The following is a 15,723-nucleotide window of genomic DNA, read 5'->3' as shown; positions in this document are numbered from 1 at the left end:
AAATGCAATCGTCATTTACTTCTGGAAGCGATAATCGAAGTTTTCAGGATTGACCAGAGTTTGGTACTGGGTGTTTGCGTACTTTTCATAGATTAAGTGATTGAGCAATTGGCAGGGGTATGACATATTTAATGATTTCCCATCTTTGAATTTGATTTTCACATCTTCTGGGAACCCCTGAGGCAGCAGCATCCATATGCCATCTGTATCGAGCTCTAATGGCTTTCCGATCCGCCCCTCGATAAAATTTTTACTATCGTTGATAATGTTACTTCCAATGTAAGTCACCATGGCAGCTGTCTCCATCGAGTACCATCTCGAGCCCTTCCTCATGACATAGCCATAGAAGCTATTCAGGATAATTTTATGTGCCAGCTGCAAAGATTCGAATAATTCCATCAGTTTTTCTTCTTCTATTACCTCCTAATGCTTCCCTTCTTTCATTTTTTGATGAGCGATGCCTTTATGAACCTTCACTAATGTCTTAAAGTCGTATCGGCGGTCTCTGAATGCGCGAACTGTGTCTACATAAAAGGAGTTCTCCCTCATGCAGACAGTGTCTCTTCTCACTTCGCTGACAGGCACATGAGATTTCCGATAGATTTGCTGGCAATATTTTCTTACTTACTTTTTTAGATTCTTATCAGCGTCGAATTTGTTCTCGTAGCCCTGGTCAGGCTTCAGGGATTATTTTTACTTAACATAGGCATATTCGCCTTCGTTTAAAGGGAAGTACTCTCCTCTCCATTCCCATTACAGCGACCTCTTACAGTTGAATTCGGGGCTGTTGAAAAGGCATCCTGAGCATGTTTGGTCATTCACAACGGCCACTGGCTGTAATCTATTCGTAATGATGATGTTGGGATACATGGCAGCAACATCAATATGATAAATGAGAGGCAAAGTTTCATACTTGTGAGGGTTTGCCACATTTTTCAACACGTTGAGTTTGGACAACAGTATTTATTTGACCTCTTCGTAATTAGAAATATTCTAAATTCGTTCATCTTTTTCGTGTTTCACCGTGAATTCAATGATTTAGTCCACGCTGTCGATGAGCTCTGAGAATGCAGATGCTTGTAGATTGAATTATGTGGAGAAATCAGCACGGTAAATCCCGGATCTGAGACATTCTACTTTCCCTCCTGTGTAGGTCTATGTGTCTAGCAGATGCCCACGATAGAACTTCTCAAGATCTTCTACTTTCTTGTTGGGGAAAATTATATTACGAGCGAATGCTTCCGCCATCAGTAAGTTTTCACATAATGTCCCACTCCCTTTTCGCAGCACCTCATCAGGCATCATGGGAATAACTGTTGATAGCGCAAAAATGAAGCCGTGGATGTGCTTCATGTACAAATAGAATGTGGCGACGGCATCAGACACCGAATAGTACGCTAGTTCCTTTGTGTTTTATTTGGCTAGTGGAACCATGGCTTCAGGATTAACTTCAACAGGCTCATATTTTAATTTGGCTCTGGTCACTGCTTTTAAGCCCCTGGAGCCTTGAGGCAAATATGCGTCCCTTTCGACCCAATAAAAGCAGTCCAAATGGCAGACATAATTGCCAAAGTACTATCCCCCTTTGTTGATAACTCCCATTTCGTTTGCAAAATTGACCAGATTGATTTCGCATCGAGCCTCAATAAAAGGATAATCAAACTTATCTCCGTTGTAGCTTGTGATGACAGTTGGCTTATAGCTTTGGATGATGTTGAAGAAAATAGTGAGTGTTTATTTTTCAGATTCCGCATTATACACCTCCACATGGCATTTATACTCGGGCTTGAGCTCTGGCTCGTATTCAAAAGAGTCCACAGGCTGCCCGCAAAACCCGGTGTTTATGATGAGTATGGCCTCTCCTTCGTACATCAGAGAAATCATGATGATCACATCTTTCTACTTTTCAGGAAATTTAAATGGATCCTTTGATGTTTAGATGTCATACGCCAGGATTTTAAGATCTGGAAAGGATTTTTTTTAACTGCATTTCAAGCCGATTATGAACTTATCTTTTAGATCGAGCTCGAACCATTTCCCAGCCCGCAAATCGGTATCAATGCACACTCTTGAGTGATAGGGCACGTCGTACTCTCGAATATCCGTGATCAAGTCCTTTGGGTTTTAAATGTAGGTCGCTGTCTTCTTCGAGTCGAAATACAGCTCGATGTCATGATTCTCCTTTTTTTTCCTCACATCTATCATTTTTCGGGCTGCAGTTAAATCGTTAGTGGTCCTGAAACTGATTTTGAGGTACTTTTTTAATCTTCCTGATAAGTGATTTATTTGTTAAAGGTCGACCTTTTCGACGAGCTATATTTTTAGAATTTTGGGAATGCTATTTTCAATATAGACCCTCACTTAATCTTCTGATTTGGGTTCGAACCCGATGTAGAAATAGGGATCGAAGGCCATATAGCATTTGAAAGTCTATCCTGATTCATCTTGGAAGTAGCACTGCAAAGCCATTCTTTCTTCTGACTCATCAATGTCAACATAGGTTTTGGTTTTGAAGTTGGTCAGAAAAGCAGTAACTTTTCTCTCCCCTTCATTGAATTTCAAACCTATTTTCTCTTCGAAGAGGTTTTTCTCGCCCTTCTTTGTCTTTATCATCATTTGAGCGCGAACTGCTAAATTAATAATATAACATCACCAAAGTATCACGGAATATAATTAAATTTAATGTTGAGCATATATAGTATGATATTTAACTCATTTATATCTCACCTTTCTTAAATTGATATCGAAAATAATCATGTGCGCATTTGTGCAAATGGGCTCATTCGAATAAGTTATTCCATTGCCAATTTGTCGAAACCATATGATCCTTAGGCTCATTCTATAGCTTTGCTTCTTATGATTTTATATTTTTCAAGTAACTTATTAAAGGCTCGTTGATTATGGTATTCAATTTTTAACGATTGATTGTAAAAGGTGTGTCCATCGTTCGATTTTCAAGTTATTCCCATTCGAAATCTTCGAAATAGCGCATATTCTTTATTTTTGAGAAATCTTAGATGCTCCGTAGTGTTTCATCTCGACACAAAAGTTTCTTTATCAGCTTTATTCCGGATTCATCCTCATAAGCTTTGGGTATTTCTAGGCTCTTTTCATCGACGATTTATTTGAAAATCTCATAAGGATCATCTTTTTCATTTGCAAAGGGCATTTCTCCGCAAACCATTTCAAAGAAGAATACTCCCATCGACCATAGATCTACTGCGAAAGAGTAGCCTTACCCTTGGATGATTTCGGGAGCCATATAATGAGGAGTTCCGACAATGGTGAAGGTTTTATATCCGTTGGTTTCTTCTAGAATTTTGGAAGTGCCTAAATCAACGAGGTGGAGAAAGCCAGTACGGTCAACCACTGTGTTTTCGGGCTTGATGTCTCGATAGATAATGCTGTGCTTGTGGAGATGCTAAATTGCCAAAATTAAACAGCCAAAATAGAATTGTGCCTTGTGTTTTTTGCAAACTTCGATATTCCTCAGTACATGAAAGAAATCCCCACCATCGATATACTTCAGGAGGAAAAAGATGTAGTCCTCGTTGTGCATTGCCTTCATGAATTTTACAATAAACATTGAATCCAGCTTCTCGTGGATGAGTTTTTCCAGGATCACGAATTTTTACATTTCATTCGAAATTACCTTCTGTTTGTCGATGCATTTGATTGCATATTCCATATGATATTGGTCTTCGACACAAAATACCTTTCCAAACAGGCCTTATCCTAGCTGGTACTTTACGATGAGGTTTTCGAGTTTAATCCCTTCCACATAATTATGCTTCTTCTCGGGGAGCTGTTACGAATCCTTAATCTTTTTGAAGACATTCAGGAGTTTCTTCCCGAAAATCGTGCGAACAACATTGTACTTGAATATCGCAACGCTGCCTGAACCGTGTTTTTTAAGCTACTCTATGTTGACTTTGTTGTGTTCCTCCTAAAATATTTCCTCAAAGTTTATAATTGTTCCGACTTATCCAGCGTTTATCTTCCCCTCGAGGCAAATATAGAACATAGTTGAAACCTCCCCGGCCTTTAGGATCACACTTTGATCCTCATACCTTTGGATGCTCACAATCGAGAACAGTTTCTACCTTTACAAATCGGACAGTTTAGACAAAATTGGGTGCCGGCTGATCGACCACTTCATAATGTTAATAAATGACATCTCCTGAAGATACCCTCCGATGCATTTTATAAGGCTTTCCCTGCTAATCGATAAAAGCGAGGCCTTTTCTTCGACGATTGCAGTTCCACCACGAGTGGAGCCCGCTTGAAACGAGTTTTCACCAAACGACTGCCCCTACGACATAATAATATCAGCTTTCCCAGCAATTTTAATGCGGACTTCTCCCTTGACAATAATGAAGAAAGAGTTTGCATCTTCTCCTTGCCTAAATATGACCTAGTTCTTATTGTATTTAAGGCTGTGAGTATTGTAGGCAATCGCAACTTTCTAGCGGCTGGTCAGATAATGAAACATGGGTGCTTTATCGATATGCTTCTGAGCTCTGGCAAAGTTCTTAATTGTAATTTCTTCCATGGTCTTTTTAAAAACTTCGCGGGACAGGCAGAAGAATATACAATCTTCTTCAGCCTTGATCGTAGCAGACCTTGGCGATTTATACAGCAGGGCCAACTCTCCGAAATAACTTTAAGGCCCGAGGATCCTGGGCTTCCCATCATCATTGATATCAACTGAAACACTTCCGCTCTTTATATAGAAGAACAGGTTAGCAAGGTCGCCTTTTTTAAAAATGATATCGTGTTTCTTGGCCGAGTATCCTTATAAATTTTTGATGATGTTCGATCGCTGGTTCTTTTGGAGTTTGTAAAAAAAGAAGTGCCTCATTAGACCTTTTTCGAGTTTATCAAGGTCATTGGCTGATGGTTCGATTGAAATGGAAGAAACATTTTCGGCAGCCTCGTCGTTTAAGCCGAATTGGAGCCTGGGATCAATATTTCTCTTGCTAATCTTATTGATTTAGGCGATGGGGGAATCGAATGGGTTCAATTTGGCTTGTTCGCATCCCATAATTTCGATTAGAAGAACAATAGTATAAATATATAATCAGAGCCGGAATTAAAACCACACCAATTAAAAAGCAAATTCAACTCATTATTAGCATAAGTCAGCAGATACTGAAAGCATGTAGAGTACATACCGCAACAGGCTCCACAAACTGCACGCGCATGTTTGCAATTATTTAAATTATTTGTCAGAAATTCGATAAGTCGCAATCGAAATCGATATATTTTGAATGCGGAGTATTGAAATACTTCGATTGCAGCCCATCACACACTGATATTCCCCCATTATATGATCAATTGCAGTATCGTATCATTTATGGATCAATTCAGCCTTCCTCAATTAGCCATTTCCTCGCCACTCTATAATATAAAAAGGCAGCAATATAAGCTGGCGATGTCTGTAAGATGGTGTTGTAGATTTTGTACAGTACCAGGCATCAGACGTTCAATGGTCTTCATTTGCATTTTATATTACAAATATCGTTTAATGATGCCTGAGGGGATGATACATCTTCCACAGCGAATATTTTTACGCAGCTGAAAAATGGGCAGTGAACCATCTCTGGAATCTTGAAAGGCTGCGCTTGAAGGAGTTAAGTTGTAGAGTCCCCAAATTAGTAATATGCTCCACTCCCTCCCTCCTCATCCCTTGCTACTGCATAGACAATGAGCAGAGATCTTGACAGTATCAGAAAAAAGACCAAACAAGTACTCTGTGAAAGGCAGATGCAGACACAATGAGAGCCATCATTCTTCGAAGCAGCTACAAATCCATAAGCAATGATTGCATAATAATAAAGTGTGTATATGTGTGTGTATGCGTATATGCATGCGTATGTGCATGTCAATTTGGAGTATTGGATTATAATGAATGAATGGGATGTATTGGAAAGATATTAAAATATTAAATTGAATAAATGAGTGATTATATATAGGGATTATTTATCAAGATAAAGGCCTATAAACAATCAAATCAGTTGAACCCGGAACAAAGAGAGCAACTGAGAGCCAGAGGTAATAAATAATTCCATAGCTAAACCCCCCTCTTCATATGGTGACATACTGTTGGTACCTACAGTGATCAAGCAGTGGTTAGATTCGGTCCAAGTCTCACACTCTCCATCATACACCAAGCAAGGCACATGGCTCATAACAATGCAGATGGACTCATACCAATCCAGAGGATTCATAGCAGCGCAGTCAACTCCTATGCTCCTCCCGGCCCTTGGGGAACCCCTGCTCTATTACTTAATTACGGATTGAATTATAAATCATGATTGTTCTCTATTCGCATTCATATTCGCATACACACATATTATCACATACATATAATCATCATTTATTTATCAATTAAATATAACTTTATTATACTATCACTTTATTATACTATAACTTTATTATACTATCACTTTATTGTAATATCACTTTATTATACTATCACCCAAAATTAAACTATTCAATTATACATCATCACTTTCATGAAGCATAATTAAATAATAAAATATTATAATATTTATAAATTGTTAGTTTGTGATGGCCCCATTATTTAGGCCCTGTAATGCAGTTATTTGCAATTTTGTTAATTTAACTGGCTGGCCAATATGAACTGCAACCCTAAACTACTGCAATTTATACAATGCATCACTACAGTGAGCCAGCAATGAGCAATGGGTAGATATCTGCATGCATATACATTAAGATTGATGAAGGATCAAACCAATAAGTCCATTATGTTCACACTCCTAAGTTGGAGTATCCTGCTTTATACTGGCATTGCCTCGATTTGATGAATGGGGGACATTAGTTTGATTGTTGAGAATCTTTGGCGCTGCTTATGCCTCGGATTTTCGTCACAGCGGATGTAGTTCTTGTGGTTGTAGCGGACAACCCGACAGGCCTCGCACATTCTTTTTATACTAGAGCGTACCTTCATTTGAGTATAATAATATGAGGTATAGGATAATGCACATGTTAACACACTCGAAACATGACTAAATTAAGTCAGTCTGGATTATATATAGATTTGACTGCCAAATGCTAATCTCTATTAATAATTAGAACCCAATAGCTAGCACATGGAAAAGTTTAGCACCTCAAACTCACACTCACATTCACCCAGCTCACACGACCCATCTTCCCAGCATCCTCTTCCACTTTATCGCCCCCGGAGGTAGTCCCCCATCTGGCAGAGGATCAGTCTGCTCAGGAAAAAATAATTATATCGATCCTTGGGGGACAAAATACCATCGTTTGGCACCATGGAGTACAAACCGAGCTGCTCAGCATATCTGATGGCGAAGACTGTGGGGGAATGCATCCTCAGATGCAATACCCTCAACTATAAAATCTATCGAGGCTCCATGGCAACCATTAACGAGGTCTTCTACTCGGCCACTGAAAGAATAGTCAAACTCATGGCAGTCTCCATCTACTCTCTTTATGCAACCATCATAGAAGGAGAGAAGAAGTAAATTAGCTAGATCGGGGATGCATATGGCTACTCTGCTTAGTAAATTAGCCAATGCGCAAAACTGATTGCCAAATATTTTAAAGGCAATCTCCCAGTCCCTTGGCAGTATGAAAGTAGCGAGGAGATAGCCTGTCCAGAAGATGACATCATTATCCGAAGATATACTAAGTTTGCTGCCAATGTTCAACGAAGGTATCACAAGAGAATAAAAAGACTATAAAGGCAAGCCAGAATAGCATAAAGCGAGGGAGGGAGAAACATCGAACTGGAGGACTTCATTGCAGGCAAGAGATAGTGATTGTTCAGCAGACTTTATTTTTCATTCTTTGCTTTAAGAAAAATACTTCTGGTGAAAATCGATATAATTTCATATTATGTAAGATTATTATGTAGTATATAGCATTTTATGAAATGCTATTATGTATTGTAGATATATAATAGATACTGTATATTGCACATAGGATGACCACCTAAGCTTTTAATAAGAAGATTGAAACCACAAAGAAATTATTCACCGCTTTGAAGAGTGACCTAAAGTATCGATAAAGGCAGGAGGAATAAGGCAAGCCTATTTTCGAGCTCGATGCTGAAATTCGGGGCACAATCCAGCAACTAGTACAATCTGTGATAGCCATAGAAAGAGCAATATAGGGAAATCAACCTAATCTTCACCAATTTCAGCACTAACCCCAAGGATTTCGGCTTATCCAACAAGGATCTCGAAAAGCGAGAGGCGATGGTCATCTAAATCAATAATTAAATCGAGTCCTTCATCAGCCAGTACGAGCAGCAGACCCTCAACACCAAAAATAGAAAGCCGCAAGAGCCAAACAAAGCTGAACAGACTCAGAAATACGAGAAAATGACAAAGCAGCAACTGCTTGGCGTAAAGAAAGAACAATAGAATGAGCAGGATGAGATTCTCGATGAGCTGATCGGCGTGGTGAAAAACACGAAGAATGGAAATAAGGACATCGGTAGAGCCTTGAGCGAACAGAATAAATAGCTAGATGTAATAATTGTCTGATGCAGTATCTGAACAACCAGATGGATGAGAACATGGAGAAAATGGGGAAGGTTAAGAGAAACATGATGAAACTCTTGGATAGCAGCAATAACTTCTGCCTCATATTCGTGGTCGTCGTCGAAGCTGTCTCCCTGGCCTGTATTTTCACACTTTGGAACTGATATTTCATGATAGCATCAATATGACAGTATGGCAATTTATGACAGTATATGGCAGGAATAGAGTGCATGAATATCAGTATCATAGATAGATAATGATTGACGATACATCATCAGAATACATTGACCATCTCTTCCGGGCGATACTCGCTATTGTGCTGCACAGTTCCTATGCCCTTTGTTTTGTGTTGTTCTATTATTTCTGAATGAGGTATTACATTTCCGAGTATGATATTTTATCAAACAGGCCATCCGATCCAATAACAATATATTTGCAGTCCTAGCCGCAAGGCACTGTTGAAATTGAGGGCTAACATATTAAGCCATATTTTTTGGCCATTTTGTCGCCGAAACCCCTTGATACAGCGAGCCCAGGCCCCCACTCGTCTTAATTGGTCCCCCAGAGCCGATATGGACTATCTTTGATGTTGAGCTTCGATGGGTGCTTCTTCACTCTTCCTCCAATAAACTATATCCGTTTTTTCTCCTCCATCTTATCAGGTTTATGCTCACTGAAAATTTGAAAGCATGAATCTTCGTTACTGCCGATGATGATGGCAGGAGAGTCACCAACATTGGCGCATATAATCTGGCCTTGGTCTAGAACAACAAGAGTGCAGGTCGACCCTGAAAGATAGAGGTCAATTTAGGAATCCTCGAGCATTTCCTCCACTTCAGAAAACATGCTCATGATTGTTTTGTGAGTGATGTCCTTCTTTTGCTTCAAATCCGTGCAGATATCGAACATCATTTCTGCAGCAAACTCTGCCACAAAATGCCCATGTTCCCCATGCCCATCGCACAGTATCCAAATATAATTTCCACACTTGATGTAATCTTGGTTTTCGGCTTTACTTCCCTGGATAGAGGCCAACTAGTATCTCACCCTTGCGTTTCCATCAGTAATAACCTTTTTGGCCCTTGTTTTTGACTATACCTTATTGGAATTTGTCTGAAAGCAGTTGATAAGATTATCCGGCACTCTGGGTCTCCTCATCTTGATGTTCCAAATTCTGTTCTTTTACGCAACTGACTCTAAATAGCTTCTCTCTTCTGATTTCAGCTTGATGAGAGTTTTCTTTGCCTCGAAACACTTCTTCTTTGCGCTTTCATTCCTCCGATAATTCAAATTTATCGCCATATTGCTCCTTTCGGCGATGTTCTACTTATTACTTTGGCCAGAGCTATCTTCTGATCTTCGACTGCTTATGCTTTGATAGGTGTTTTTGCTCGTAACCTCATTGGAGAACATCATCCTGTTGGCTATTCGAGTAACACTGCTCTTTGGGGGAATAGCTGAGGATGAACTTTATGAGTATCTGTTGGTCGAACATGAGTACTGAACAGAACCCCCTATTTTGGCACTCTTTTTCTCACTTGATTGAGCTTATGTGTTGATTTTACTCTTTCGGAAGTAGCGCAGGCGGGGGTTGTTTAATTTTCGAGGCGGAAGCATCTTATAGAACAATCAGTAATAAATCATGAGTCTGTGGCATGACTAATAGCATTTCAAATTCATGATTGAAGAGCAATAATATAAATATTAGATCTTAATTGTCATGAAAAACACATTTATTAAGGTGGCTGTTAAGGGGGGGACCATCGCTATCGTCTACCAGTGCTTTATGGCAATCCGGAAGGAACGAGTAGTGCGCGAGGCCACTCTAATTCGAGAGTACACCATAAGCTATTCAGACAAAAAGCAAGATATGGTGCAAATTTCGAACTCACAGAAGACAAACAGAAAATACTGAACGAGGCTGATTAGTACCTTCAAAATCATGCAGGGCTTCTATACTTGAATCGTGCCAAGCCTAGAGAGTATTTGCAGGAGCGAATCCAAGTCCTGCTCGAGGAAAAGGAAGGTTAATTGCAAACCATGACGCAAAAAGAAGAAAAGGATCCCGAACTGTAGCTAATCAAAAAATAAATCACCCAGCTCCAGGAAATTTATAAGCAGGTCAAGCCCAAATACTCAACCATTCAAGAAATGGCAGAGCCCGATATCGAAGTTGATAAGGAAAAATATCATGCCAGAGTATGAGTTACGCATATGAGTTGGATTCTGGGTGTTTGTTTATAAATATATCTGAGTATATCTGAGGATTTATCTTTATCTGTTATTTTATCTTTGCATATGTATTGTATTCATTGTATATTGTATAAATGTGCATATTCAAAAACCTTTAATTACTTCATTCAGTTATAAATCGCATATTAGATAGGCTGAGATATATGTGTATGTTTGTATATATTTCATATTCATAGATAGACAGATAGATATATAATCGCATTCAGGAAATTCAAAATATTTGCATAAGAATGGCCAATTATGAGCAAATATAAGCCAATATTTTTAGATTGATCAATGGTCATCATCCAAGATATATTATATTGAAATAGTTGTTGTCCCTAATAAATCTGAAACTATTTAAAATCAAGAGGGCCTTAAATCACAAAATGGACAAAGTACCAAGATCTATATCATTTGATCGAAAGAAAAGCATGATCCGTATTGATGAGGAAACTGGCAAGGAGCACCGGCCGAACATCTCCAGAATCTACTCTGATGAGCGAATGAATGATTTGGTGTATAAGCTCATGAGCAATTATATTCCAAAAGATGTGCCCACCATCAAGAGACAGTATTACTGTTACTATTTAGGATTGTTAACCATGTCGAATACACCTTAGCCCGCACAAGATTCGACTTTAAGTCACTGCATTGTTTCCAGGCGACTGCTCATTCAGTACGCGATAGGCTCATTGAATACTTTAATGATACCAATCGATGCGTTAACAAGCTAGGGAAAAAGAAAGTTTATTACTTGTCGTTGGAGTTTTTGATCGGCCGCTGCTTCCAGAATGCTGTCGTAAATCTCGATTTGGGGAAGGAGTATGCTGAGGCATTGAAGGAATTAGGCTATTCTTTTGAAAGAATCAGAGAAAAAGAGGTTGATCCGGCCTTGGGAAATGGAGGTCTGGGTAGGTTGGCTGCTTGCTTCCTCGATTCTTTGGCGACATTGAATTTCCCGGCTTGGGGATATGGAATCAGATATGAGTACGGTATTTTCAGGCAAATGATCCAAAACGGAGAACAAGTTGAAGTGCCTGATTTTTGGTTGTCTAACGGAAACCCGTGGGAAATCGAGAGAGTCGATGTCCAATACAAGATACGGTTCTACGGCCGAACAAGGCGCGTCAAGGATATCCATGGCAAAGATATAGTGTATTGGGAAGATACCGAAACCATTATTGCTCGGGCCTACGACACTCCCATCCCTGGCTACGCAACCTATAATACCATTGGTCTCAGACTCTGGAAATCCCTACCAATGAACTAATTTGATTTCTCGTCTTTCAACAGTGGAGAATACTACAAGGCTCTGGAGGATCGCCAGAAGGCCTCCTACATTACAAGTGTGCTGTACCCCAATGATTCAACTGAACAAGGGAAATAGTTAAGGCTAAAGCAATAGTATCTTTTGGTTTCCGCGACTATCCAAGATATCATTCGTCGACACAAGAAAAATGCGGCTGACAAGAATTAAAAATTCGAATGGAAGAACTTTCCTAAGTAGGCCTCGATTCAATTAAACGACACCCATCCAGCATTGGGAATCGTGTAGTTACTCAGGATCTTGGTAGATGAGGAAAGGATAGACTACGAGGTTGCATGGCAAATAATCTATGACACTTTCTCCTACACTAACCACACTGTCTTGCCTGAAGCTTTGTAAAAGTGGAGTGTTTCGTTACTCTAAAAGCTACTGCCTCGCCACTTGGAACTCATTTACTTGATCAACCATATTTGGCTAGACAAAGTATCTAAAAAAATGTCGGAAGAAGACTTCTATAAACTCAATATTTTGTCACTTGTTGAGGAAAGCCAGCCCAAAAAAATTCGAATGGCGAACTTGTGCGTTGTTGCATCTCACAGAGTCAACGGGGTTGCTGCAATCCACTCAGAACTCGTGAAAACAGAGCTGTTCAAAGAGTTCGTGAGCATCTTTCCAAATAAGTTTGTGAATGTGACAAATGGGGTGACCACCCGAAGATGGATCTTGTGCGCGAATCCTCTCCTTGCAGAGCTGTACACTGAGTACTTAGGAACAGACGAGTGGATTTTGGAGATGTAGAAGCTGAAACTCCTGGAGAAGTACATTGATGACGAGAAATTCACATCGAAATGGGCTAAAATTAAAGAGATAAACAAGAAAAAACTCAAAGATATGGTTCGGGAGCAAACAAAAATCGAAATCAATATCGACTCTCTCTTCGATGTCCAAATCAAGAGAATCCATGAGTATAAAAGGCAATTCATGAACATACTCTACGTCATACATCGATACCTAGCAATCAAAGAAATGACTCCATAAGAGAGGAACAATGTTGTGCCAAGAACCGTCATGTTTGCAGGGAAAGCAGCGCCCGCCTATGCCAATGCGAAGAAGATTATTAAATTGATTAACGAGGTCTCCTTCGTTTTGAATAATGATCAAGTGACTCAGCATTTGTTGAAAGTGGTATTTATCCCGAACTACAATGTGACCAATGCGTAGGTCATCATCCCTGCAACTTAAATTTCAGAGCATATTTCCACTGCGGGGACCGAGGCTTCAGGCACCAGCAACATGAAGTTTGTGTTGAATGGAGGGCTAATCATTGGAACCATGGATGGCGCAAATGTAGAAATCTGGGAAGAAGTGGGTGAAGAGAATATATTTATTTTCGGAGCAAGAGTGCCAGAAATAGCAAATCTCAAGCATTAAATGAGTGTAACTGCCCCTGAAAAGTATCTGCCTGCATCTCTGCAAAAGGTAATCCAAGCGATCAGGCAAGGAACATTCGGGGATAGAATGATTTTGATGGAGCTTGTGTCTTCTATTAACAACAACAATGATTGGTATTTGGTCGGCGCCGATTTCGAGTCCTATATCAAATGCCAGGAGAGGGTAAAATATTTCTATAAAGTAGGTGGATGAAGCATACAAAAATAAAAAACTCTGGACTAAAATGTCGATTTTGAACGCCATACGCTCAGGGAAGTTCAGCAGCGATAGAACCATCAAGGAGTACGCTAAAAAGATATGGAACATTGAACCGTGCAAGGTTATCGTAAACTAAAATATTGACGAAGATGGCAACTAAATAACGCTTGAGCCAACTCAATGATTAAGTATTGTTATGCAAAAATGTAAATATAATTTTTTGTTTTGCCTAAAATTCGGATCATTCATTCGGCGTCTTTCGTTTTTTTAGACTTTGCGAGTAGATTTTTACTTCGGTTATCAATTTCGTCGATTAGTTTCTGGTACTTGTGGGAAGTGCTCTTGGCTTAGGAGATAACCTATTAATTATTTGAAGCTTTGGCTCTTCCTATTGCTTCCGATGTCCCAATTTTAGTACTGAGGGCTGCTTTCGAACGTAGTTAAATTTTATCTTTCTACCAATTTTATAGGCAATTCCTGAGCTCAGCATTCAAGATTTTAATTTTTTTCTCATTTTATTTGATTGTTTCGTTCTTTTGGCTTATTTATTACTCCTTTCTTGCTACCAACAATGTCAACTCTGAATATTCCATGTTTGCATCTTCTAATTGTTTTTCATAGGCTTCTCTTATATGCTGGAGCTCGCTCCGCATTGACTTATTCTCTCTTTCCAAACTATCCATATCCTTAAATATCTCACCTTTTTCTCTTATAAGCTCATCCTTCATTTTTGTTTTGTCATTCTTCGCTTCATGAATCCTTGTCTATAGTTATTTTTAAATTTCTCTGAACTTCCTTTTCAACTCTTCTTCTTTGAGGCCACGATTTGCTATTTCTTTCTTCAACTCTGTAATAACTCCCTTCAGCTATTTTGTATTATTCTATATTTTGGTTTCCAAACTCCAGTTCTCCTCATGAAGCTTTTAAATTTATCTGTCCTTGCTGTTGATAATCTACGCATGGATCTGGCTTTCGATCAGCTAATTATTGGCAATGATAAACCTTTCTTTCTCTATCCTGAGCTATTGCTCGAGCAACTATCGTTATTGGTTTGCATTTATGTAGTTTTAATTCGAGAATAAGATTTAATTCCGCAAGGCTTCGTTCTGTTCGTTGAGATCGAGAATTTATGATTTCTTAGCTGCAATATTTTGTGAGTAATCCTCCACTTGGCGCTTTAGCTCAGCAATGGCCGATTAATTTTGCGAGATCAGGAAAATTTTAAGCTATAACTCGGAAGTTAACTATATTAATTTTTGCTCGAGTTGCTTGTTGTTCTCTTCTAAAGTGGAAGAAACCTGCTTCGAGTTGTTTCTGAGTTTTTTGGAGTCGCTTTCAAGCTCAATGATTTATTAGAGGTGCCTTTGTATGTCCGCATGCATTCCTTCCATTTTCGAACTTAACTATTAAATTTCTTGTTGCGATTTGTTGAGCTTTATTGTTAGCTCCTATATTTTTACTCTATCCTTTGCATTAATTTATCTTTGCTTTTATTCGACTTCATTGAGGGCTTTCAGTTTCTTTTGGGTATCAATAAGCTCATTTTCGAGTTTTGCTTTAGTTTTGAGAAGTTCCTACATTTTAATTTCAGCATGGTCATTCTTCTTTTCAGCCTTTTCCTTGGCGTAAACAAGCTCTGTTATTTTACTCCCGAAACCTTAAATGCTCTCTTATTTCTCCTGGATGCTGTTCTCCAGGCTGCTGATTTTCTTTTCGAGTTCTTTATTGGACTGCTTGAGCTTCTATATTTGTTTCGCGTTTTATTCATTAATGGAGATCATTTCGAATGATACTTTATTCTTGCTGTTCTCAGTCTCTTGAATGAGGCCATTGAGGATTTTGGTGACATTTTTATTTTACTACATTTTTTTGGCTATCTATTTCTTAAAGTCCTCTGCTTCCTTGAAACTTTCTTCTTTCTCTTCATTTGCCCTCTTTACTTCCTGCGATAGCATTTAGTTCTCACTCGCAAGCAGATGCACTTCTTCTTCCAACCCCAAAATCTTGGATGTGAGCTGAGTAATCTCTTCCTCCGCG

At 39.1% G+C, this 15,723-nt stretch overlaps 1 protein-coding gene across 1 annotated transcript; it reads left to right on the top strand.

Annotated features, from left to right (window-relative positions):
- Nucleotides 1-11,155: 11,155 nt before the first annotated feature.
- Nucleotides 11,156-13,680, top strand: LOC148299113 (glycogen phosphorylase 1-like). The gene is given in 2 exon segments (XM_088276368.1): nucleotides 11,156-11,359; nucleotides 11,362-13,680. Coding segments are annotated over 2 exon segments (2,523 nt in total).
- Nucleotides 13,681-15,723: the final 2,043 nt, after the last annotated feature.

The sequence above is a fragment of the Brachycentrus maculatus genome, unplaced genomic scaffold, assembly GCF_059751285.1.
Source record: "Brachycentrus maculatus isolate JH-2025_06_01 unplaced genomic scaffold, ASM5975128v1 h1tg001331l, whole genome shotgun sequence".
Classification (NCBI taxonomy): domain Eukaryota; kingdom Metazoa; phylum Arthropoda; class Insecta; order Trichoptera; family Brachycentridae; genus Brachycentrus; species Brachycentrus maculatus.
This window is presented reverse-complemented; position numbering and strand designations above follow the sequence as displayed.